At 39.6% G+C, this 26781-nt stretch overlaps 1 protein-coding gene across 3 annotated transcripts in view; it reads right to left on the bottom strand.

The window, feature by feature from the left end:
- The window catches only part of SULF1 (sulfatase 1), a 105918-nt gene that overhangs the window by 62325 nt on the left and 16812 nt on the right, over window positions 1–26781 (bottom strand). For all 3 annotated transcript variants that reach the window (XM_075743920.1, XM_075743922.1, XM_075743921.1), the window contains exons 3-4: window positions 6089–6148; window positions 5539–5773 (exon numbers count right to left, since the gene is read on the bottom strand). In XM_075743920.1, the coding sequence (XP_075600035.1) occupies window positions 5539–5710 (172 nt within the window). In that variant the 5' untranslated portion in view covers window positions 5711–5773; window positions 6089–6148. The remainder of the gene's footprint in view (window positions 1–5538; window positions 5774–6088; window positions 6149–26781) is intronic.

A 26781-nucleotide genomic window follows, 5' to 3' on the forward strand; every position in this document is an offset into this window, starting at 1 on the left:
CAATGAATCTGTTACAATTCTTTCCATTTTATCAGATAATCAGACAGGAAGACAGAGAGAGAGAGAGGCAGGAAGTAAGGGAGGGAGTGAGAGATGGGGGGGAGGAGAGAGAATTCGGTAAAATTTTTTCTAGTGGAAAGTTCTCTGGATACAGGATCAGCATGTCTGGCTCTGATACTAAAGCACTGTGCTCAAAATAAGCTTTGGGGATAAATCTGTATGCAAAGAGAATTGGCAAAATTCAGCACCTTTTTCAAGAAACTGCATTGATCCAATTTAAGGAACAAAGACATTTTCTGCATCCTTAAAAACACGTTCTTGAACAACAAGGTGAGACAGGCAGGGCTTGCAGATTTCTGATTGCAGAAAGACTGAGCAAGTCCTGATAGGGTCTGTCAGTATTTGCTGACAGCTGTCAAACTTTGCTCTGTCTGTTATTCAACAGAGCAGAGACTGAAAGGTGAGGGTGAACTGTGGATATGTCAGTATGTGTCCAGGAAACATGTTTGTGAATTGTAATACTTGCACAATTTTGGTGGTAAAAAGAGGTTTCTGGAATTCTACTTTCTTTTTTCTTTTCTTTGGTTTTACAATTAATCTAAAATAGCTGACAGTCGCAGGTTTAAATTTAAATTCATTGATTCCACTGATACAGTAAGAGTTTTTCTTGGTGGTTTTGTTGAAAATCAAATTTTTTTTTTAAAAAAAAGTTTTTAAAAAATGGAAGACATGTCTGTAAAAGCACAAAACTCCCAAGGAGGCTCAACTTTAGGTGTAAGCAGTAAAATCTTACAAACTATCTTACTAGTTAAAGTTGAACATGCTCTGTTTTGCTTTTGGGCTACAGTCAGTGCTGAATATGAAATCATTTGCATCAGAATTATTTGGTTAAACAAAGGAAGAGGCAGTTAGCTCTTCAGCATTTCCTGGTGCAGTGCCAATGTCTGTGTCTTTAAGGATACATTTAATACCCTGCATATATGTCACCATAATTTTGGACTCTTCCTCTTTCACAGCCCTTCTTTTCTAAATGCAGAGCATCTGCATTCATGGTTTTCTGAACTCAATACAGACAAAATCCATATGTTTAGCTATAGATAAATGATATAGAGAAGTAGGAGAGTAACTGAGAGGTCCCTGAACACAAAAAGTCTCCTTTTGTAAGAGTGGGAGCATTTCACTGAGTTGTTGAGTAAAAGTCAAAAGAGAGATCATCCTCACTCTACACGTCTTCATCTTGGACTCCAAGCTGGCTTTTTCTTTTTTAGTTTGTTTTTGGTGTTTTTTTTTTTTTTTTTTTTGCTTTTTGGCATAGCTCTCCCATTTTTGAAATATCACAGTTTATTACTGAGAGCTCAGCTGTAAAGTGCTTGTAGGTCCTTAAATGGAAAGCGCTCCATTCAGGTACGCTAATGCACAGTAAGAGCAGCAGAGCTGATGTGCACCTTCATGCCTCTCTGCATTATAAATGAGTAGCTGCTAGAGCGCTTCCTCGTTCCTCTGCTTGGTCAGCCCTCTGCTCTTGCAAACCTGCTGTTTATGAGTACATTTTTCCTCCAGGTATGCACTTACTGACACTGATAATAGATTTAGCCCCTCTGGAAATTCTGGAATAGGCATTTCAAAGCAGGTGAGACTTCCTCATTTGGAAAACAAAACATAAGTAGGAGATAAAACTTGCTGATATAAGTTATAATCCTTTGCTGTCTGTTGCTCTCCTCACAGCTTGTGCTCTTTACCATCTGGCCCACAGTCTTTGGGGCACATGTACTCAGGCGCTGTCTGACAGCAGGACACTCGCGCTCTACACGACTCATTGGGGAGTACCTGAGGCGAACCAGATAACCGGGAACAGCCACTTTGGACACAGAAGTTAGCAAGTTTTGTCAGGCAAGAAATTCAGTGTCACCTCAGTCTATTCTCATTTATCAAGAAATATGTTTGGTAACCAAGGTTTCATAACAAGTCTTAAAGTTGCTATGGATTTTCATTCAGGTGTATCACAGGTGGGCACCTCCACAAAGGGATGGCTAGAGCCACCTTGTCTTTTTATGGGTTGTACACAAGGCCCCAGGAAGGTGATGGACTTTCTCAGATCTCAGCACATATCCCCATTTTTTCAGCCTGTGTCGTTAAGTGCTTTAGTTCTAGTGAAGATGGAAAGCAAACCAGACAAATTATGCCTGATGCAATGTATTCAGATGATTCTGTGAGTCCTTCACCCAGCGCTGTACTTTTTTTTTTTTTTTTTTTTTTTTAACTTTTCCCACTTCTCTGACATCTCAAAGACCTCTGGGTTAGAAACACTGGAACTACCAAAGTGTTCATTAGTTCTGACTCCTCTCTAACATTATGCAAGATATTATTTACAGTGAGGAATATAAAAGTGATTGAGGGGATCATGGTTTGAGGTACTGATGTGTGCAAGTGATAGAGAATCTGGAGGTCAGGGGAAGAGACTAAAGAGTGAGCAAAAAGTTGGAAATACCTGTACTCGTGCCTGAACAGAGTACAGACCTGACCCCAGGGGCAGCCCCGAAGAGCAGCAGTACGTTGTCTCCATGGGGGCAGTAGTTCTGGGCAGTTCTGGGAGCTGGTGCGTTGCCTTGAGCAAGATGCTCATTTGCCTCAGTGTTGGGCAGTTATTTCTCTACCCTCAGGATCTTGGTGGGACGAAGAAAGTGCACAGAAGCACAATTTAACCAGTCATTTCCCAGCTTCCAGACCCAAGTATTCGCCAAGTTTCTTCAAGAGTTGTGGGCCAGGCTGCTTCACACTGCTTAAGTTGCCATCCACCACCTGATCTGTAATATCCTTCCTCTACGACACATTCCTCCCAACATAGATAGGAACTGACTGGAGTTGTGGAGCAATTTGTGGGGTTTATCTGATAAGTTGAATGAGACAGCAGCTCTGCTGAACTTCTTCGCATCCAGAATGCAAAATTCAGGATGGTGCAGATTGATAGGAAGATGTGCATACTCCTATGCTTTGAGCACTAACTAAATGCAAGCTCCCTGCCTCTTGCAAATTTTACTTTGGATAACTCCCCTGTATATCATTTGCACTCAGCCAGCTGATTAGTTTGGTTCAATGTTTATACATGCTCTGGAGACAAATCCTTCCTGATTGAAGTCTATAACGTACCTTATACGCTTTTATGTTCAAGCATTCATTTAGAACAGCTTTTAGAAATGTTCGTGCTGGGAATACAATAGCAAATAATCCATACTGAGAGACTTTCAGTCTTGTGATTTTTGGATACCAATGCCTAAGCTTTATTCTGTTTGTGGCAGAAAGTGTTATTTCCCATTGACCTTTGGGAAACTTTAAGATTTTTCTCAGGAATCACTGAAAGGCAAGGGGATAATTCACACATGGAAAACAGTATGGCTTTACTTTGCAAATAAGCAGAATGATTTATTAGCAGAAGTGTGAATATAGCAGTACAGTAAGTCTTGGGGCTGAATCCTGTTTCCTGTGAAATGATCTATGAAAAGGGGAAACCTGTGTCTTCGTTTAATGCAGTGGGAATGCATACACATCCAGGCTGTTGCTCAACGGCTTGCTAATAGGAGCCAGAGCGCCCTGCAAATATCCAGAGCAGTTTTCAAAGAGAGGAGCTCCACAATATGAACAAAGTGGCTTGCCACATCCTTCCCCCTCTTTCACCACTTGCAAACCCCCTCACAAGACTGAAGACAGCAAGTCGGTAACGTTGTTCAGAGACATGTGTCTGCTGACCTACCTTCCCTGGTGCCCTGGAGAAAGTAGGCTCTTTCAGACCACAAAAGGAAGACATGACTTGACCCTTTTAACGAAATTTTCAGAACGACTCTATCAAGAAGAAATGCATTCCTATTGTAATAGCTGTATTTTAGGCCAAAAATAGAGCTGGGAACAGCCATTCATTATGCAGCATGGCTAAACAGAGCAGACATTTGAAGGAGTGAGAAATAAAAAAGATAAGATGTGCTCAGATTTAAGGGCCTGGTCTTGGAGATCTGCTGCATAAAAGCACTAACTCTCAGTCATGAAATATAGTTTATTAATTATGTTCTCACAACCCTGAAAGACTGTCTAAATTATAATTGCATCATGACAAATACAAAAGTGCTAACAACTAAAGAATTGCTTTTAGATCTAGACCACTTTTTGTCTACAACTTTCTGGCTGAAAGTATGTGATTTTAGAACAAATGAACTATTTTGTTATAAGTTTTCTGGAATGAAGCATTTTGATTTTTCAATGTCATATGGCATTTTGTTTAGAAATTCACTATACTTTTATTAAAAACACGTCTTTCATTAAAAAACACTAAGAATGCAAGATTTCATTTCAAATTGATTTGCCATTTTTTCACCTTTTTGATCTCACCTCCCACCCCCAAAACTAAAATATTTGCTTGGGGGTAACCTAAAATGATCCTCTTTCTCTCCTTGATTTTTCACTTTGGGCAGTGAACCAAAAAATCAGTTATATGCATAACTACCATTAATATCTTTCTAACTTACTTAATGGAAAACATTCAAAGGCCTCCTGGAACATCATCCAAGTGTTTTAACTTTTTCCATCCTAAGAAAAATATGTGAAAAACACTTCTGGCTGGTATGTCCAGGTTGTGGTCAGATATTTAGTATACTTGTGAAAGCAAAACTATCCTATTTTTATGCATATAGCATAGCTTTAATGAAGATGAATTTTAAACACTTGAATAATTCGTAGAAGTACTAAGCTTATGTCCTGAAACCAGACCAGTTTGTCTGTGTGCATAAACATGTCAGATGACATACATACATGTCACAAATATGTGGAGAATATAGATACTCCTGTATACAGCACTGAGGGAAAGGTTAACCTCATAAGGCTCAAATTTTTAAATGCTGCAGAAAGTCACAAAGTGAAAAAGGGCTTTTGAAGCAAGTTTTTTACCTGTATGTCCTTGCATGTATTATTAAATCCTTTTATGGTGGTGATTAAAGCTTTCCGTGGCAGATTTTGATAAGCATATATTTCCTAAAGTCTGTAATTAAATGTGATGAATGATATTAAATAATATTTGCTAACTCATTTTCCATACTTGTCCCACACTCTGATATTGTTCCAGGACCAGTTAACTCCTCTCAATTTCATAGAATCATAGAATGGTTTGGGTTGGAAGGGACCTTAAAGATCATCTAGTTCCAACCCCCCTGCCATGGGCAGGGACACCCTCCACTAGACCAGGTTGCCCAAAGCCCCATCCAACCTGGTCTTAAACACTTCCAGGGATGGGGCATCCACAGCCTCTCTGGGCAACCTGTTCCAGTGCCTCACCACTCTCACAGTAAAGAATTTCTTTCTAACATCTAATCATCTAAATTGACCCTCCTTCAGCTTAAACCCATTACCCCTTGTCCTGTCACTACACTCCCTGATAAACAGTCCCTGAACATCTTTCAAATTTAAAATACTTTCAATTTAAAATACTTTCTGCTTGGCAGAAATCACTGAAAGACATGTGATGAAATGAAGTAGCAAATAACAATTGTTTCTCACCTAGCTCCACATCTTGATCATCTGTGAGCACAAGGATGATATTTGGTCTGATATTTTTTCGCTCCTGCTGCACGCGTCCTCTGAACCTCGGGGACTTAATGGTGGAACAGTGACTTGTTAGCAATTCAATACCGAGCACTGCCAAGATGAGTGCAAACCAAGAAGACTTCATAGTAGTTCCAGTATTTCAATGAAAAGACCGATCCAGAAGTGCCTGAGCTCTAGTTTTCAAGACCTGTAGGGAGGAAAAGAAATTCTGTTCAAGCAATAAACTCCCAGTCACACAGTGAAAGGATGACGCTTGGGGAAGTCAAGCCTGACACATACCATTTAACATGATTATAAGCCATATTGTTGAATAAGAGCTTTATTCTGTCATTTTCTAAGAATAAACTCGGTCATTCTGCAACTACACTTTCTCAAACAATTTTTGCTTGAAGTCATGCCACTGCCTGCATGCTGTATAGGCATGACTTCTGGTATATTCCTCACAACGCTCGTTCTACACCCCACGCTTCTTTTTGTGCAGCATGTTCCTTATATTCAGTACCTGGGCACAGTAAAAAATTGCTGAGATGCAGACGTGTTCAGAACATCTGTAGGAGGAGCCCTGTAAGGAGAAAGCAGAAGGCTTGTCAGTCAAAGACCTCAGCACTGTGGCTGCGCTTCAAAGTCTCCAGAACTGTTCGTTACAGCTTCTTTCTCTGTCCTGAAAGAAAAGAGTAGAAAAAATTTGCATTCTCCTCAGCTCACCTCCTGAATTTAGTACCACACCTATGCAGCAGTTAGATGGCACCTTGACTGCTAAAGGGCATACATATTATGTCATCAAACACAGGTGCTTTTCCAACAGTTATAGTCAGCCTGAGATTCTGAGAATAAGAGTATGTCCAGCATACAGCACCTGGCAAGAGATAAAGCTATTTTAGGTTAACTCACCTGCACGAGCGACTAAACCCTTACAAAGCAGAGAGGAGAGCGTGGCTGTCATTTGCAATCTGCATTGGATCACTATGTGAAAAGTCGTCTTCGCACTGACAAGAAAGCTCATATTAAGTGACAGTCCAGATGATCTTACCCAGCATTGTGAAAGAGCGTAACTGTCCCTCAATCAATCAACGACGGACCTGAGTGCCTCATCCATAATGCACAGTACCTCTGGCACAGCCTTGTCCTTGATACTCCGCTTCCAGAGTCGGCTCAGTACGTTATCAGAACCCCCTCTCCGTGCCTGTCAGTCAAACAGCCTTGCTTTTGTAAGACCTGATGCAAGCACAGAGGCTTGGCTTTGCTGCAGCAGATTTAAACCCGCGACTGAAAATGACTGATTGGCCCGGGGAGGAATGGGTAGCCACTTACACTTTAACATTTTTGGCATTACTGACTGAAGCTCTGCAAAACCCTCCTGTTACACAAGGGAAGGGAGGGGATATCTGGGGAGCAAAAAGGAAGGGGGTGAGAAAGAAACCACAGAGTCGTGCCTGCTCCCTCCAGGGTACTGACCTGCCACATATGTTCCTTTGGGCTTTATTTTGGGACCGTGGATAAAGCCCGGTGACATTGGTCAATAAAAAACCCCTACAAAAACCACCCAAGCCCAAGAAGATTCAAGAGGTGTGCCCAAGAGGAGGCACACATGGGAACCGGGGTGCACATTATATAATTAGACTGGAGCATAATTCACAAGAAGATCCGTGCACCCACACCTGAGACTTCATATTCAGACATGCAACATTAACTGCAAGCAGATTAATAAGCAGAAATAATTTAATGAGAGCAACACAGCAGACAAAAAGGGCCCCATCACTCACCTAAAAATGCGTTAATAGGAAGGTGCTCTAAATTTCAGGGGAAGAAGCCATAGGAGAGGGAGCGGATGGGACTTGGTGCTGGACTGCTAGAAAAAGGATCGTGTTCTTGTTTTCACATACACCTTTTATTTTAAGCTTCGCAAGCTAAACAGTTTCATGCTCCTCACTCTGGCAGGCTGTAATTACACCAGAAGAGTGTGAACGTCTTTAAAAGGAAAATCCAAGTGTCTGTTGCAGAGAAATCCTGTCTTTCATTGTCTCTGCACCAACAAACAGTCCAGCCTCCGACTAACATTAGAGCACTGCAAAGCCAATACAGAGGATTGGCATTTAATGTTAAACGCCATTTCGGTGATTATACAACATTCAGATAAGTAGACTGGAAGCCTGTAATTAGTCTGGACTGACTTTTAAAAATACTTCAATTTCCATGTATTTGTTCTAAGTCACATAAAAGCTGACAAAGCCCCGAAGACCAGGGTTACCGGAGAAGTCAGCCTTCTTCTGACAGACACCAGACACCACATGCTCTTGGTGCAAAAGCAGAAATACATTTTCTCTAAATGCCTGATCTTTAAATAGCAAAACTTTGACTGACCTCACAAAGCACGAAAGGCTACGTGAAGTGAGACTCAATGTTTAGTTTCTTACCTCAGTTGTACCGTACAGCAAACTTTTTCAGACAATGTTGACCCAGAAAGCGCAGTCATCCTGACTGCACTGAGCAAACATTGGCACCAACGTGTTTGAATAATCCCCCACAGTACGAAACTGCAAGTTCCTGACAATTACACCTCGGTGCTAATAAAAGTTACGCTAATCCAAATGAACATTGACAAGTATTCTTCATTTTACCCTCTTTGGGCTATATTAGTTAGTTTTTAAAAAATCCTTTTGTTTTAGCAAGTTAGGCAAGTCTTTTCTAGGAAAAAGACCATGAAGGGTTTCTTTTCCAGCTCTAACTTTTTCCTCTTGATGAATAAAGGTAAAAATCAGGATTGATCAATGCCTATAAAATTATTGATCCAAGTTTCATTGAATAGTTCTTGCACAAGAGCACAGTAATGCCACCTTTTGTTGCTCATAACTATTGCAGTTTTGCATAGGACAAATCTTTATTAAAAGGTGATCTTTGACAACTTGTCCTTTTACAGCCTGTTTTCCAGTTCTAGAAGGAAATGAAGTAAAGAAAACTGTCAAAATACAGGCTTGACAGGGAAGACAAGGCTGCAATTTTTGTGTTGGTTACTGGCTAGTAGTCTACAAGTGCCCCTACAGACACTGTAATTTGTCTTGAGAAATAGACAAAAATAGGAGAAATTCCAAAAGGAACATTTTCAAATTCACATGGGGAAATAAAGTTTTTTGTGCAATGTTCAGAAATCAAGACGGTACTATAAAATGCTTTTCTCTAGCCAACTAAACAAGTGCTGATCATAGCTTCTATATATGCTATTTGGAAAATTTAAATTATATTTTTGCTATAGAACATATCTATGACAACTGAAACATAGTAAATAAATGAAGCTATAGAAATCTATTTTTCTTAATCTGAATGTAATTTTTTTCTTTCAGGCATTCTTTGTTTTCATAGGAGCACAAATTCATAGTTTGTACTCACCTTTCATGGGATAAAATCTGAAAACTTGGCTCCTTAGTTGGTTCTATGCTGCTAGTATTATAACAGGCAGTTCAAGGACCCGTTGGCATGGAGAATTAATTACCCGTGAAACTTGAATTACATTGGCAGGGAACTGCAAAGAAGGGCTACAGTGCCACTTCTTGTGATGTGGAATAAAAACTAGAAGGACTTTATTTCTAGGTCTCTTAAGAGAATATCTTTCAGTGACCAAGAAGAAAAGCAAAAGGTAGAATAGTATCTTTTGAAACTGTTCGTAGATTTTATATTCATTTTGGCCAAGAAGTGTTTAAGATTTTTCAGTGCGTTGGCTGAAAGTGCTTAATTTGGAACACAAACCAGCCAGTTTTCAAAAAAGAGCATTTTCCCTTCGAAAATCCACTTTGTTTTCATGTCCACATTTTTTACTATGTTCACTTAAAGTGCCATTTTGTGTCTGGCCAATAAAAATCTGTCCAGAATCACATACTTTATTTATGAAACAGGGCACTGAGTATCCATAAATATACTCCATTATAAGCTTTAAAGATGTATTGACTTCTTCATATTTAATATTTGGCAAATGTGGCTTCAACACATCCTTGCATAGGGAATCTGGCTTACATAAATAGATTTCTTTCTTGTTTGTAAATCTGAAATCAAATGTGGGGGTAATGAGTAAGGACACTGGACATATGTCCGTCCCCAATACCATGGGCTATGCAATGCCCCACATCCACAATTCATGATCAAGTGGTAACAAAGAGCAAACAACTCTGTCTTCTCTACACCAAAGTGTTGGTGTTTTCTTTTGAGCATGAGCAACGGGGACAGCACATCATCCAAAGTTATAGGTTAAGGCCTGCTGTTCTAGTGGCCTTTCTTTAGAAACAAAAATAGATCAACTCTGGCCAATAAAGGAAACAGCAGTAATAATAATAATAATAATAATACTAGTAATAATGTGGACTGTGATTGTGGAGCTTGAGAATAAGAATTCTGGTTTCTTTTCCCTTGATATTAGCAATAAATATGCCCAGTGAATTGAGAATGTAAGGAACAACAGGGATCCTAAATCAAGAAACTCCTAATGTAGCAGCAATTTTGTGGTTAAGTATTTTGTTCCTCGTTATTATCCAGTATCCTACTGATTATTTCTCTGTACTTAGGTTTTCCTGCCTCCAAAAATTGACATAGTTGTATATAATTAAGATATAGTCCACAAATGAACATTTTGCTACTTAGGACATTTTTGAGATTTGCTGACAAGTGCTAGGAACTTGCACAAAAATATATCAAAAGCATGGAAAAGAAGCAGAAGGCCTTGTCATTGCAAGTGATAAGTTGCCTCATTTCTTTTCTTTAAAAGACCATTTTGGATAATTTCTTCTTATAGGTTTCTCTGATAAATAAATGGATAAAGCATCTCAAACAACCAAAACCTCAGATATCAATCACCACAAAAAAATGAGATTTCCTTCCTTATCCCAAGCAGAGAAGCATTATCTTGCTATGTATTTTACCTATGACCTGCTGGCAGTTTTAGCTTTGATGAATGTTTTTCACAGGAAATATGACCCCAGTGTTCTCTGTTTCCTTAAAATCAGATTCTCCAAAAGAAAAGTAGAAAGGCAAAAAGGACAACAAGAAGGATTCTCATCATTCATAAAAAGCAGAGTAGGGATTCTGCTATTGACAGCTTTTTGTAATTTCCAATATGACTTTACAGGTTGGTCACATTGGTGGGCATCTAATCAGCATAATTTCAAAAACCTGCCAGTCTGCCTGCAGTGCCAGAAATCGCTGTCATTGGCATCATGTTAACCAGAGGTGGCTTCACCCACCAGTGCCCCTATGAAGGTCAGATTCAGTGGTTTATGCCTACCATTTTCAGTTCTTTGCTTTAAAGTGAAATGTGTCCATTTAGCAATGCTGCTGTAGTCACAAACGTTTTGCATACATGGAAACTCCAAGGTGAAAGGGAGTGAAAGAGGTTTTCTCAGCCACACACATACAGCTTTTGTGAATCTTTGATGTTCATGTCAAAGGGTGGATGGACCTCTCGAAGGCCCACATACTCTGAATCATAGCAGGTGTGCGGTTAAAGACCCAACAAAATTAGTAATTTAATGAGATTATTAATTGCATAAAGATTTTCCAGACAGATTGAAATTACATAATAAAAGATCAGGGAGGCGAGATGTTCATCTGCATCAAAGCAACCAAGTGGTTCAGAAGTCTCACATCTCTCCTTAAATCATATTACCTTGACGGCTAGAGGGTTGTAACACCCTACAACAACAATAACAACTCTCAATTTCACTAATACAGTGAAGCACTTAAGTGGAAAAAGCTGTTGACAGATGACTGGTTTAAGTTTAGTAACGTTAATGCTCTTCTCACATCTTACACTTCTGTCTCCTATTTAAAAGGCAAACACTGCAATCTCAGACTACCAGGCACGACCGCGTAAATCTGTGGGTCAGTTTCCTGTGGGAATATCGAGCTTGCAGCCATGGGAAACACATTTACAGTACAGAAGAAGTCAGGAAAAAGCAAGACCTACCATCACTTCTTAAAGGTTAATCCCCTAATCTTAGTTGTAAAGTATAGGATTTACAGTGAACACAAAGAATGTGTTCCTATCTGGGTCTAATCGAATCACTATCTATTGGATTTCCAACACACTTTACTAATCAATCAGTTATCTGCTCATCTTCCAAATGTAATCTGTGTATTATAATGATGTATCATCAGTGCCTCCGGGTAGATTAATTTAAAGTAACTATAATTTAAAGTAATTGCAGGCAGGGAGAATCATAACCTTGTATTACGTTTTTACATTGTAATTTTGCAAACAGTTACAGACAGGAAAGGAAAAAGCCTGCAGTGACTTGAAAGTATAACGCACACTTGCTAACCCACTTTTATAACTTTGTGGAGGTTAAGGGATATTCTTAGTAGGTAAAAGTTTCCAACACTTCATATGTCAGAGTAAAACAACATACTCCAATAACATTTTAAAAATAAAAAACTGTAGAAGAAATGATCTGTCTTTGAGAAAAAGAAAGTATGCTGTTAATATAGTTGAACAAAACATTAAAGAAAATGAAAAATAATATATTAATATTAACTTCCAATCTGAGAAAGTTTAAAAAGAAAATTCCCGCATATTTTTCACTAAGAAGAGTGCCTACTGCTAAGTGACAAACTTCTAATAATATACAGTTACTTAAATTTATTTCTCACCATCTGATTTACTTTGTTTTAGAATTTCATATTTCAACAGAGCCGAGAAGTGCACTTGTCATACAAAAGAGCCTGGTATAATTGAGCCAGATGACGTGCCCCACAAGTAAAATCAGCCATTCATGAAAGCTGGTCACCAGAGGCCATTTCAAACAATGCACATTTCAAAGTAATCTAAAGTAATCCCTTTTCTCTACTGATTTGGTTTCCAGGCAGTCTTAAGCACATGTGTGCAGCAAACAGGAGGCTTATTAAAACCTGATGTTATATTGGAAGTTATAATGCCATTGCCTTGTGATTGAATTCCGTGTCTGTTAGTCTTCAAAGAGAGGGAAAAAAATCAATTAAATTTATATGCTTATTAAACATGAGTGTCATGATACGTGTAGTTTATTAGCACTTGCTAAATAATTAAGACTGAGAAAGATAATTAGATGTGCACTAGGCTCCAAACAGGCTTCTGATATCAGATTTTTTTTGTCTTTAAAGAAAGTGGCTTTCCAGCTAGCAGGTAATATAATTGCTAAAATACTCCAAGTATTTTTTCAAATATAAAGAGTAAACTCTGTGTATGAAGGAATTTCAGGTAATTTTAAAATTCCATTTTAAAACCACATATCTTTGCTATATCCCTGCTCACTTCAGCAGTGTGGGGCATTATGAAAACATACCATACAATAACACACTGACGATTCAGTGATCCAGTAAGTAGTCTTGAGTTGGGAGATCATATCACAGAGGTGAACAACAGCGACACAGTTTGCACATTTCTTTAAGTTCCTATTTAAATCCATTGGCTTTAGAAACTGTGCAAGAGCATAGCTTTTCATGTCTCTTTTAGATAGAGAACTCTTTCAGTTTAAAAAGGTTCCTTCTTAGATATGTTTACTTCCCCTCAAAGGTCTGCAACTCTCTTTGAAAGATAGATTTTTGATTTTTTTATTTGGTAAACAGTTTGTTTTCCTAAATAAATGGACGTGATTAGCTTGAATATGAACACAGCATCTTTAGCACAGAATATGTATGGATCTACGTATATAGAAGAAGAGAGAGAACACGCCCGTTTCCTCATAGTAATGTACACACCTCTGTTATAAGAGGGAGAGGTTAAGGTAGCTTGTGCGGTCATATGGGTGGGTGGTCTTGGGTGGAAGCTGAGCCTACTGTACAGCTGCTCTGGCAGCTCTCCTCGCTGACTGCACAAGGGCAAGCAGCAGGAGCTCACGGGGACCAGAGGAGTCTATGTAAGGACTGAAGTGTGAGGAATGGGCAGTATGAATCTATATAAGTGTATGTATGTAAACAGAGCACCTGTACTCCTAGGAGAGGATCTCAGATGTAGTTTAGCTAGAACGCAGAAGGATGGACTTCTCACAAACACCACAGGAATTAAGGTAGGTGCCATCCCCTGGCTAACCAGGAGAGTTGGGCAGTTCCTGTAAGTGCTTTTGAAAAACTTACTCAATTATTAAGAGCAGAAAGTGAACTTATTCCCAGCATCAGTACTTTGTGTGCTTACGTGCACAGTAAGTGTGCACGTAGATCCACTGTGGACTGCATATGGTATCTACTGACCTTCTCCTTCACTTCCGGGTCTGGAGACCAAGCCTAATAATTTTTTTTTATTTTTTTTTCCCAGTAGTACCATTATATTCAAATGAGTTTTACTCTCAGTACGTTCACACTGAACTTAATAGGGCTACTAAGATAGACTCCATGGATCAGGTCCTGAGTACCACTTTTTAAGCAAGATCTTCCTTACTAGGTTGCTTCTCTTTGTCAAGCAGCTTTTCCAGTGCTGGTATAGTAAAAATTTTACCTTCACTGATATACATGTAAAAGCTCCTTGACAGACCCAGAAATGTGTTTCTAAATAAGTTCCTCCCTGACAAACCTGTACTATAGAGAAACCAGCCTACTAATAATAGTAAACAGACAGTCAGACCAAACAAAACAATCTGTTACAAAAACCAGATGCTTCATATCCTTTTCCATAAAGACTAGTCAGCGAGGAAGTTGCACTGACTCGAGGCACTGCCGAGAAGCACCTCACCCCTGCTATCCATCTTTGTAATCCGGAGGCCCCTGGTGTTCCCCCAGCTGCGTTACCTGGGGGGCACAAGGTACAGCCCCAGCCCAGGAAGGTGGGGGACTTGTGTCTGCTTTCACAGGAATCCTTCCAGTCCCTTCGCCTCCCGTCACCTCACTGTCCCACAGTCCCCACTCAAGCACACACCTGCCTATGCTTGGGAGAGGATTCCTGGGGTGACATGCCACTGACCCACCATGGGGAAACTCTGAAAGTTATCTCCACGTGGCGTCAGTCCCATGGCAGGAGTGTTATGGGAGCCACGTCCTACTAGGTGAAAATAGTTTTGCACAGGAATAGCAGTAAATATGAGCAAGGAATACAACTGATGGAGTTTACTGCCAAATCAGGTGTCCAAGTCCTTACTTTGACCCTGATACATGTGTTCTGCTGTGCAAAATAAATATGTCTGCTGGATTCAGCAGGACTTCTCACCTCCTTAAAACAAACTCCAACAGGCTTTTCAATGAATCCCTGGTGCAAGGACACTTTAAGATCTTTGCTGAATATTTCAAAATAAGCAAACCATCACTGGCACATGAGGAAAGGCCGAAATGTACAAAGCATCTTGATACTAAATTTCATCTGAAAATTAATATTCCTATCAAAAAACCCGGAAATTAGAGCCACGCTTCCCTGTTCAAGGACAGAATATACCATATACAGCTTACCTGTCCAAGGAATACCAACTCTCTAAGCCTGAGTTCTGGAAATCTGTTCTCAAAGAGCTGTTTGAAAATAATCTTCAGTCTGAGATCTAAGAGACTGGAGAATGACTTGTTGAAATTATTCTGTGAATAACTTTATCTCAGAAAACATTTTGAAAGGGTAGGACATATAAATGCACCTTGATTTTCCAAGTGAAAATGCCTGCGGAAAGACTTTCTTCATCTTTCAAGTGCACATACAGGTACTTCAATTTCACAGTCCTGGCTTCTGTAGATGAGAGATCAGTTTTAAAGCACGGAAGTGGAGGCTGAATACATTCAAGCACAGATATTTTTATTTCCAATGCACTTCTTATTAAGCAAAGTTCCTATTTAGCAATGAAGAGACAGAATTTTATATAATCTTTATGAATGATATAGATATCTTCTATCTTTATAGATAGTTAATTGTAAGCCTGCTTATGAGCCAAGATGGTACTAAGATGCCTGACAGGGCGCATACTGAATTATTTTCTCTAGCAGTGATGGAGCAGGCAGTCAACCTTATGTCCCAGCACCTGACTGTACATTATGCACAGCGAGGGAAGACAGGAATGGAAAGATAGATAGAAACTTCTAAATAATACAGAATGGATCAGGAATGGAAAGAACCAGAATGTATCAGAAATCACTTCCAGATAACGGAAAGGAGATAGAAAGGCAAAGGACAGAACTGTACTGCTTTTCTTCATTTTGCGAAGGAAGGAATTTGGGAGGCAGTTTACAGTGATTATTGTGGGGAAACCATCAATGCTTGCTTTACTGGATGTTTTTTTCCTAAATGTAGATGAGATGTTCTTATATGAAAGGTGTCTCATAAACTGTGTCAATGACCCGATTCAGGAATGCTTAGACCAACATATAGAGAATCCACTTCTTTGTCCTTAGCAAGCTCAGCTGTGAGGTCAGACCAGGCTGCTCAGAGCTTTACCAAGTCAAGCCTTGAAAACCCCCCAGGATGGACACTGCCCAAATGCTCTGGGGCCCTGTTCCACTGCTTGACTGTTCTGAGGGTGAAATTTGTTTTTCCTTATATCCAGTCTGAATGTCTTTTGTTTCCATTTATGTCCATTGTCTCTTGTCCTCCTGCCACACATGGAATGGGGCTCCATCTTCTCAGTGACCTTCCTGTAAGTGCTGGGGGGCTGCTGTTAGATCAAAGCTGTCTCTGGTCCACACTGAACAACCCAGCTCCCACAGCCTCTTCACACAGGGCAAGGGCTCCGAGCCCAACCGTCTTGATGTCCCTCTGCTGAAATCACTCTAGTTTATTGATGTCTTTCCCATATTCAGGACCCAGAAATGTTAGACGCTAACAAGTGCTGTGTCAAATACATTTTAATATTTGTTTAAAGAGGTACAGCTATTGTTTAAAGAGGGAGAAGTGAGCTGAACTAAGTGAAACCAAAATATCACAGAGCGTTTGACTTGTAAAATGAATGAATCAGTGAAGATTTTCAAATAGTTGGATTGACAGAAAACATTTTTCTATTTCTGGTTATTTCTGAACTTTTTGTGTTATGTTCAGGACCAGAAATGAATAGTGGCATTAAAAAGAGCTGGTTTGGCTATAGTTACAGGTTGACCTTTGAACTGGGGAGAAGTCTTCCAATTATTTCAGTGGTCATTGCTTCAGCAGAAATAAAAACTGATTTAGACATCATTTTGTGGTTTTGTTTTTGTTTTGTTAATGAAACAGATTAAAACAGTCAGGATTTGGAAAAGAAGTGCAACTTTATTTATGAGAAAAGAGAGATTTGAAATCCCCTCTGTCCCAGGCCCCATGTAAATGTAAAGAGCACAGCTGGAATGAAACAAATGATCTGACTGGTTTCTGATGAGCTGGGTGGTGTAAATGTTTCACACTAACCACACTGCACACTCATAATATAGGAGCTAATTCATCTGCCATGAATACATTCCTGTGTATGTTGTCCTTTAAAATAAACAAGCAAAAATGAGTAATTTATCAGGAGTTAAACGAATATTTTTCCAGAGGGACCCCTTCTGTCCCATATGGCTGATTTTAAAGTCTAAATGCAGGCATCTTAAATGCTACATCCTCTACCTCACTATGTGAAACAGTTATTGCTTTAGAATAAGGAATTTCAAATTTTTAGCACTGTCAACAATTTTCAATTGTTCCTGAAAATATCATTCAGGCTGCCTATTAGTTTTTTAGAAGACTACAAAACTCTAAACACAGGGCTGCAGACAGTGAATAATGATAATTTTCCAAAGCCTCTATTTACAATGGTATTGCATTTGCAAAATATGTGTAGTTCTACATGTAATTTAAGAAATTTTGACAGAAGGTTTATAACCACAATAAAGCAGTTTTACAGGAAAAGCCTCCTGGAAAAAAAGGCTAATCATAACCAGCTCTACATCTATTAAATTTTACAAATCCTTTTTATTTCTTAATACTTTAAAAACTATCCAAAACATATTATTCTTGAAGATATCATTATGATCTATTAACATCACAATGATTAATGTATTTCCTAGAGTTTTACTCTAGTAGGAATGAAGCTATTAGCCTGCATTTGTTCCCGCAGAATCTTGCCATTGTAAGGGTTACTTGTGTAGGCAGCTCTGATCATAAGCTCTTAGTAATAGATACTCTGAGACTGAGGGTCACAGGTTTCTTAGACTAACGCAGCCTCCAGATAATTTCCCTCCAAAATCAGAGGTGCTTTCCATGGCTTATGGCGAAGAGCAAACAATGCCTCTTGGACAGAAGATTTGGAAAAACTCTACAAGGAGGTCGTGGCATAATCTCCCTTGTTTTCTGCCCATACACTTTCCTTTGCAGGAGAAGAATTCAACACTGAATGTTAACATCATAGAAAAACTTCCAGACCGAAAATGCTGTTATTCGTGTTTAGTGTCCTGCTGCATATCTGGAAACTTAACTTACACCTAAAGAAAAACATGAATACTGTTTGGAAAAACCACTTACTGTGGTGGTGGTGGTGTTAAACAGAAAGACAGTGCAAAAGACTTCCAAGCTACAGAAAAGAGGATATCCTGAAAAGACATTTTCCTGTCTCTGCTCTTTTATTCAATTCTATAATGCGCTTTTATAAAATTCCTAGCTCTCCTTAGCATCTCCTTTAAAAGCAGAGTGGTTCTGAGCAAACGACATCCCCTAAATCCCCTCCCCAGAGCTGCAGGATGGGGATGGCAGAACCCATGTAGCACATATATAGCATCATCCACCAATTGGTCACCTGCTCAGGCTACCCCACCTTCATGTTTTTCTGTTTTACTGAAAGCTCCTAGAATCTTACCTCTTCCCTAGCTGGTAAAGTGTCTTTAGATTATAGACATGTTAAAATTTGGACAAAAGTATACCAAACATTTCAGGGTGTAAAGAGAGAGAAAGGATCTGAAATGAAAAATACATTATGCTGAAGTATCATATGGCACCAGATTATGTTTCCATTATCTCCTACATTTAAAACTCTGTTGACCCCTGGTCAGAGGCATTTATCTTAACATTGCAACTATTTGTAAGACTGTTCCACATTTCTTTGCATGGTTTTCTCTCCCAAAAGTAGGCCTTTATTACAATATTGAATTACATATTCAGCTTTTCATGGAATAGAGCTGGGAAAGAGATAAAGCAAAATGTCTGAGTGTTGGCATGTGTTTCCTATGTTCACTAATGTAATTTTTATGTATCTGCAAATGAAATCCTCCTGTGTTTCAAGCAACACCTATAACCACATTTTCAGGGCACAGCATGAGCCCTGCCGGCCATGGCAGGGAGTGGCAGGGCAGGCCTCAGCTGGGCCCATGGCCTGGCAGGGCCGGGGGAGCCCTGGGGGGCTGGAATGGGGTCCTGGGCCCTGGGCAGGTGGGGGGGAGCCCCGGGAGGCTGGAATGGGGTCCTGGGCCCTGGGCAGGTTGGGGGGAGTGCCATGGGCTGGAATGGGTCCTGGGCTGTAGGCAGGGAGGTGAAGGCCCCATGGGGTGGGCAGGGACAGGCAGGGCCGGTGGTGCCTCATGGCCATGACATGTATTGGCAGCAACAGCATCAGTTGTAAATAAGTGAAAAAGTGTCTGTTCAGCTGAATGAGAAACAAACTCCATTATGTATAACTGCAGAAAAGTTGCCCTAAAAGTTGCAATGGGTAAGTACATTTCACTGGGAAATTGTTACGGATAAATCCACAGAATCAGCTGTTCTGTGGGGAAAGGTGTAAACAACAACTACGAAACAAAAATTGCCATACAGTAGGATGGAGGATGTCATAAATCATCACCTTTACTAGCATGATAAAGATAGGTCTATTTATTATAAATTATCCTATCTTCTATGGTTTAACATTTAGTTCAGCAGCCTATACAAAATATATATCAACTGTTAACAGTCAAATGATACAGGTTTTAGCTTACAGGTGAGGACACAGTGGGAAGGCAATTTTAGGAAGCAAATAACCATAACCAAATAGCAAAGAGCTTTTGCTAATACATTTTCTTTTTAGCGTGAAATTGCTTAAAACCAAAGCTGCTGATTGACTGGTGTGAATCATATGCATCTATCTCCTAGACAGTGTGATGAATGCCACAAGTTAGCATCTAATACCTGCCTAAGGCTTATTGCTGAAAAAACCTACTCCTTATGCCATATGTTATGGAAATATCCTGTTGAATAGGACTTTTGGACAAATTTTTAATGTGTCATTCTCTGTTTGCAAACTATATGTTGGATATAACACTTTCAGTACATTTTTGCATGTTTTCTTACATAACATCTTTCATCCAAGTTCCTTAATTCACTGTGCAAACCATTAGCTAGTAGAATATCACTGGTATCAACAAAATAACATTGAAACTAAAACAGAGGAGGATCAGCTCCACTACTCTGAGTCCAGGCTAAGCTTTCTGCTTACTCCCAGACTTGAGGCTCAGATGGAAAATCTCAACTTTTCAATCTGAAAATAAATTTCAGTACAATTTCATGTTGTGGAAAGAAAAACAAAAAACCACTGGAAAGGTTTTGTTTCCATTGCAGTGTGAAATGAGAAAATCTGAATCCATGAAAGCTGAACTGTCATCCTCTGGCCAGCTCTACCTTTAATGAAAGACATAGTGCAGATCATAGGTCCCTACGATATTAAATGACAACAGTTGTACAAGGCCTCCCTTAAAACCTGATGATATTACTACTGAAGAACTTTCCAAAACTAACGCCATTCTGCAATTTATTATGGATGATTATATGTTAAGCTAGACTGGACTATGCGCTTGGATCCTTAATGATCATGCAGGTAAGCCTCCTGAAAGATGCATTCCTGACTTGTTTCCATTCATCAGCCTTGCATTTGAGCTATGACTGTCATACGCTAATTCATCTCTTTACTTGTAAACTGATCACACACTATTCAGATATTATTAAGGGAAATGACAAGCCAACAGTACCATATTTGGGTCAATGTTCAAAGTAAAACCATGGTTTAACTTACTGCTTTATACTGTAGGAATATAAGGCAGACTGCATTTCTTCAGTAATGTATGGTGTGTGTTACCTTAGGAGCTAAGTAAGGGACTGGCAAAGATTTACTGATATTTACTTATTTACTAGCACAATTTTTTTCAGGTTGGTTCATGATAAACTATTCATCTGTGTTATGGTTCTTTGCCATACATAAATATGCAACCATCAGACATTCTACATTTAAATGCTCTACAACACCATGCATTTTCTCTCTTTGAAGAGAGAGGACATTTAAATTGCATAATCTGCAGGACATTCAGACTTTAGTAATGACAATAGCAGTGGAGACTAAAATATGACATATTACCTGCTGCTGTGTTGTGGACTACCATAGCACATACCTCATCTGTTAACTGGGCATGTCATCCATTGCAGCAAGCGCAGCACGTCTTGAACAACTGTAAGTTAGGACAGTTGTGGCGGTAGATGAACTTGCTGATCCCATGGTCAGACTATTGTTATTATCCTGCTGCTTTGTTCACAGGTCCCTAGACTATGTGCTCTCACAGAAAAAAAGTCCTCACAACATGCATGTGCCTCAAGGAACAGCACTTGCTGGCATTTGAACAGTAGACACCATCGGTTTTGGTTCATTACTGGCACAGACACAGGTAAGATGTTCTCTTCTATCCACCATTACTGGAATTGTTTTTGAATCTATCTAACAATATCAACTGACATCTGAACCTAATTTTTCCTCGAGCACCTTTCCCCTGCCCTAGCAGCAGAAAAGGAGCTTAAAATGACTGTCAGCATAGAGGAAAGGGTCCTTACCAGAAAGGTAGCCTTATTACAGATGGGAGGAACCAGGAATTTACTATTCTAGTGAAAATGTTTTTTAAGTGTAATTTTCCAAAGTCTTTTCTTATATATGTAGCACACTGAAACTTCAGTAAAAGTTCTAGTAATCAAAATTTTCTCTACTTCCACAGCCAACTATTACTGCTACTGTCAGCTGTGCTGACAATGAAGTATCTCCCTATCACTTTTGGGAATTATTCTGTATCTTGCAATAACCAGTGGTTATGATTAACATATTGTTCTTATTAACCGGCATTCTAGGAAAGGACGTTGACAGTTGAATAAGCATGCAGCCTTCCTTATTTACAACTGTTTCCTGAATTCCATGGTTTTTCTGTGATGCTCAGTGGTTATGCATTCAGTGAATATTTTCTGCCTTTTCCCTTCCTTCAAGAAAATCACATAATGTAAGCACATCAAAGCTGTTGGCTATAAGGAATTAGCAAGTGATCACCCTGTGGAGGGTCTCTGAGTCTATGAATACTACTAATAAGGCAATAAGTATGAGAGTTTCCTCAATGTGTAATTGCTTACTCTTCATCTCAGCAGGTTTTTCTTTACTTAATCATCAGCAAAATAACCCATGTAAATCACAAAATACTCTAGTTGTTTGATCATTCCCTTTCTTTGTGTTAGCCCTTTGATATTTAACCTCCCATTTCAGTCAGCTTTACAAGGATGTTTTCCAGAGAAACAGTATGTCTCATTTGATGCTATATTAATCATTTGAAGAGAACACGTATGTTGCTAGGTTGGCAGTAAGTGTATGCATATGAAAGCAGGCCCAGTTGTGGGCCACAATGAGATCCTTCTGCAACAGACCAAGAGCCCTTCATCTTTATTGACCTAGGGAGCAGGTCAGATATGATGGCTGCTATAACAAAGACATTTCTTGAATACAAAAGTGCCTTTGCAGTCACACCAGCTAATCAGTCTGAAAAATCTCAATTTTATTTGGCTTTAAAATACTTCAAGATAACAGCACAATGCGGCTGACATGCTAGAAGAAAGGCTAATACTTAATCTTTTCCAAGCCATGACAGACATGCAAATTAACATCTGACTGGAGATGGTAAGCCTTTTGGCAAACTGTAGGTATCTTTTCACCTACTAACTAAAGCAAAGCAACAAGTAACTCCAGAAGAAAACAACTTTACCAGGTAAATAAGACACATGCATCTCTGTTAAAAATAAAAAAATAAAAAAAAAAAGAAAAAGAAGAAAAAGTGTTTGCAGTAAGCCATGGGCTGTGTTGTCCCTGTTTTGCTCTGCAAACATTTTTATTTTCACCCAGCTTGTGAAAGAGCAAGCAAACTGCATGCCAACTATAACACATTTACTGGTCATTTTCTATGATCAAACAGAGGGTGGTGAACTGTGTGCAAGAGGATCCTGAAAAGTAGTAACTTAGGATCCACCTGAATTCATATGAAGGGTAGTAACTTTCACATGGATCACAACAAAAGATGGATAATACTTTCACCTTTTTCCTGTCCTGTGGTACCTTACCCAGCCTGACCTGAAGAATAAAACTTCTAAGGTCACCATAATGGAAAATTAATATCCTTACACTATGTATATATTACATTGGAAGTAAAAACTTAATACTTAAAATAACATTTTCAATGAAATTTTATATGACAGTTTCAAAAGAAGGAAAAGCTAGCAGGATGAATACTCTTTTCAACAACAGAATAAGCTCTTATCCATAGAGATACACAACACTCTAAAACTGCTCAGAGATTGAGGTATGTAAGTTATGTGGCAAATATTATAGGGATCTTAGTTTCTATCCTGCTTCGTGGGATGAAAAGGAGCGTTTAACTGCTTGGCTCCTGCTGTTCTTGAATGAAAATCCACTGCTTCATTAATATTTATCCCTTTTTCTTCTAACCCTACTATACATGTTCTCTTTCGGAGTTTCAGGAAAACCAGCAATTATCACATCAAAGGTCATCAGTCCACCAGGGAAAGTTCAATCCTTAACTGATGGAGAATTGCTGCAGCTCTTGCAAACATCTCGGATCAGGCAAGCAAGTGTTTTCCCTCCTCCCTTCCCTCCTGTGACTCTTGTTGGTTTTATTTAATCAGCTTAGAAGACCTCCTTAGTTTTCCTGTGATGCCATACACTATCTTAGACATCAAAAAGATTTTTATACTGCTGTTATATTTATACAGAAGGAATAAAAGAATAACAGTGATTTATCCATGCTACACAATAGATCCAGTCTGAAACAGTCTGAAGGACTGTGCTTAAATTTCCTAAAAGATGTTTTTGTTAAGCTCCATTCTGAAGTTTTTTGCAACACACTCACTCACTTCAATAGTAACAGTAGCATTAAAGAATGAGGGTGATCCATGCAGATGAAAATGACAGAGATGTTCAAGTTACTGAACAGCAGAAATCAGGAGAACCACTGAAAAAAATGAAGGGACTCTAGTTCTGCCAATAGCAAGCATTAAATAAAAAAGATATGAGTCAAATCCCCAAGATAAATCAGGAAACTGGTTTCAAAATAACGATATTTTAAAAAATAATAAATGCTGTGTTCGTGTTACTTATCTTTTGGCTTCATAGCCTTTATGGTTGTACATTTTGAAAGGTTTTTTGGCAATACTAAGTACTAAAGAACATTTCTTTTTTCTTCCAAATAAGAGATAAGTTTTCCTAGAATCATGTGATGCCAAAAATGAGATGTCTGATAAAGCAGAGAGAGTTGCCAATACTAAAAAATGTGTTTTCTTCAGGGCTGAAGACGACAGCTCTGATGACATGCAATAGGAAGGGCACCACACTCCAGTCTCACTGGAGAATAGATGACCAAACATCATTAATTCTGAGTATTACTTTTTTTGGCTCATGTACCTTTGCACAATGAATTGATTTAGGCATGTAGAAATCTTGATGCTAATCAAAACATGACTTCAGTGTCATGTAGCCTGTTAGCTTGGGCAGGTTACCTCCACTAAAACAAAGTATCATTCAGTGCTTTAAAAAATCATTAAAATAAATTAACAAATTTGGCAGAACTGTCAGGGAATACTGCTCCATTTTGTCTGAAGTATCATTTCTTTCTGATTGCTATTTCTGGCTCTGATCCGTTGCACAACTCCTGTGGCCAAGTCCCATTAAATAAGAGTCTTTCCTAGTTTATGTGTGAAGCTGTGCAAGGAGTTTGCCTTCACAATATTGTAAAGCAAAACCAAAAAATTTAATCCAACTTACTGCTTTAATGTAATTAGTTAGTTGATTTGATTTAATCATTTAATCCATGCTCCCCAGTGCCTCCTTTAAAGATAGAGACTAGGAGGGAACAGTCCTGTGTACTGAGCCAAGCCAGCTATATGTTTCTGAAGCATGGTTTTAATTTTAATAGAATTACAAGTTTGTAATTCTATGTTTCTCTTCTTTACAATAAAGTAATCTCAAGTTTGTAAGGGTGGGGACCCAACTTAGAAGCCACAGAGCCATACGAAGCTGAAATTTCATCCCTTCCCAGCACTGCAGCCCTCCTTACCAAAACATGAGCTGGTACACCCCTCCTGCATGAGAGACTTCCCTCACCATGCGCTACATCATGTAATGGTTTTGGTGAGGATCCTGTTCTTGTACTCATTTTGATAGGGTAGAAGGGGAGAAGAGAGACACAGGCAGAAGAGTTGTTTCTTCTCCCAGACAACAGAAAGACCTGCTGTCTTCTTACTAGCAAGTGTACTGGCAAGGTTAGGAACACTGGTATTGCTACTACAGCTTTGCATCACATAATTGCCTTAAGTTCCTTGGACACCCTGCTAATGCAGGGCCTCCAGTTAATTTGTTCAAGGTAAATCATAGAATCATAGAATTGTTTTGGTTGGAAAAGACCTTTAAGATCATAGAGTCCAACCATTAACCTAGCACTGCCAAGTCCACCACTAAACCATGTCCCTAAGCACCACATCTACACATCCTTTAAATACCTCCAGGGATGGTGACTCAACCACTTACCTGGGCAGCCTGTTCCAGTGCTTTTGGTGAAGAAATTTTTCCTAATATCCAATCTAAACCTCCCCTGGTGCAACTTGAAGCCATTCCCTCTTGTCCCATCACTTGCTACTTGGGAGAAGAGACCAACACCCACCTGGCTACAACTTCCTTTCAGGGAGTTGTAGAAAGTGATATGGTCTCCTCTCAGCCTCCTTTTCTCCAGGCTAAATAACCCCAGTTCCCTCAGCTGCTCCTCGTAAGACTTGTGCTCTAGACCCTTCACCAGCTTCGTTGCCCTTCTCTGTACACGCTCCAGCACCTCAATGTCTTTGCTGTAGTGAGGGGCCCAAAACTGAACACAGCACTCGAGGTGTGGCCTCACCAGTGCCGAGTCCAGGGACAAAATCACTTCCCTAGTCCTGCTGGCCACACTGTTTCTGATACAAGCCAGGATGCTGTAGGCCTTCTTGGCCACCTGGGCACACTGCTGGCTCATATTCAACCTGTCAACCAACACCCCCAGATCCTTTTCCACCAGCCAGCTTTCCAGCCACTCTGCCCCAAGCCTGTATTGTTGCCTGGGGTTGTTGTGACCCAAGTGCAGGACTCGGCACTCAGCCTTGTTGAACCTCATAGAGCTGGCCTCAATCCATCGATCCAGTCTGTCCAGATCCTTCTGTAGAGCCTTCCTACCATCAAGCAGATCAACACTCCTGCACAACTTGGTGTTGTCTGCAAACTTACTGAGAGGGGCACTTGATCCCCTCGTCCAGATTGTTGATAAAGACAGCTGGCCCCAGTACTGAGCCCTGGGGAACACCGCTTGTGACCGGCCGCCAACTGGAGTTAACTCCATTCACCACAACTCTTTGGGCCTGGCCATCCAGCCAGTTTTTTACCCAGCAAGGAGTACGCCTGTCCAAGCCATGAGCAACGAAATAGTAATGGGTTTTTACTGTACTTTCATATTACTGCACCTATTCCTTGGGTGTTCAAGAATTCAGTGTGGTTGGCCTAGCAAAGTAAACTCAAGAATTAACTGGGACCATTTTTGCGTGAAATGGACTTTGTTAAATAGTGACTTGAAATGTTAAACAATCGGTTTGTTCAAATAGCTGAAGTGACTGAACATTTGAGCTTGACTTCAGAACATGAATATTCTCACAGCAAAATAGAGTGCGCTGAAGAATTTTGCCTATAGCTATGGTATGAATGAACTGAATCTTCCCCTGAAAAAGAGACAGCTCTTCGATCTTCAACTGAGCATGTAAAATACAGGAACTGGTGTAATATAGCAAACAAGCTGCCATATGAGCAGTGAAATTTTACTGTTTTGTTTTATGATTAGTACATTTGGCCACACTGATATTATCAGCTTCTTAATTCCTAGTTACTGCTCTGTTTTTAGCCCTGTTAATTTTGTTACAGTTCAGTTAGGTTTGACAAGCACAGCAGAAAGCAGCCACAGAAGCAGCTGAAAGAGTTTCACTCAGGT

Source organism: Balearica regulorum, chromosome 2 (genome assembly GCF_011004875.1).
Source record: "Balearica regulorum gibbericeps isolate bBalReg1 chromosome 2, bBalReg1.pri, whole genome shotgun sequence".
NCBI lineage: Eukaryota > Metazoa > Chordata > Aves > Gruiformes > Gruidae > Balearica > Balearica regulorum.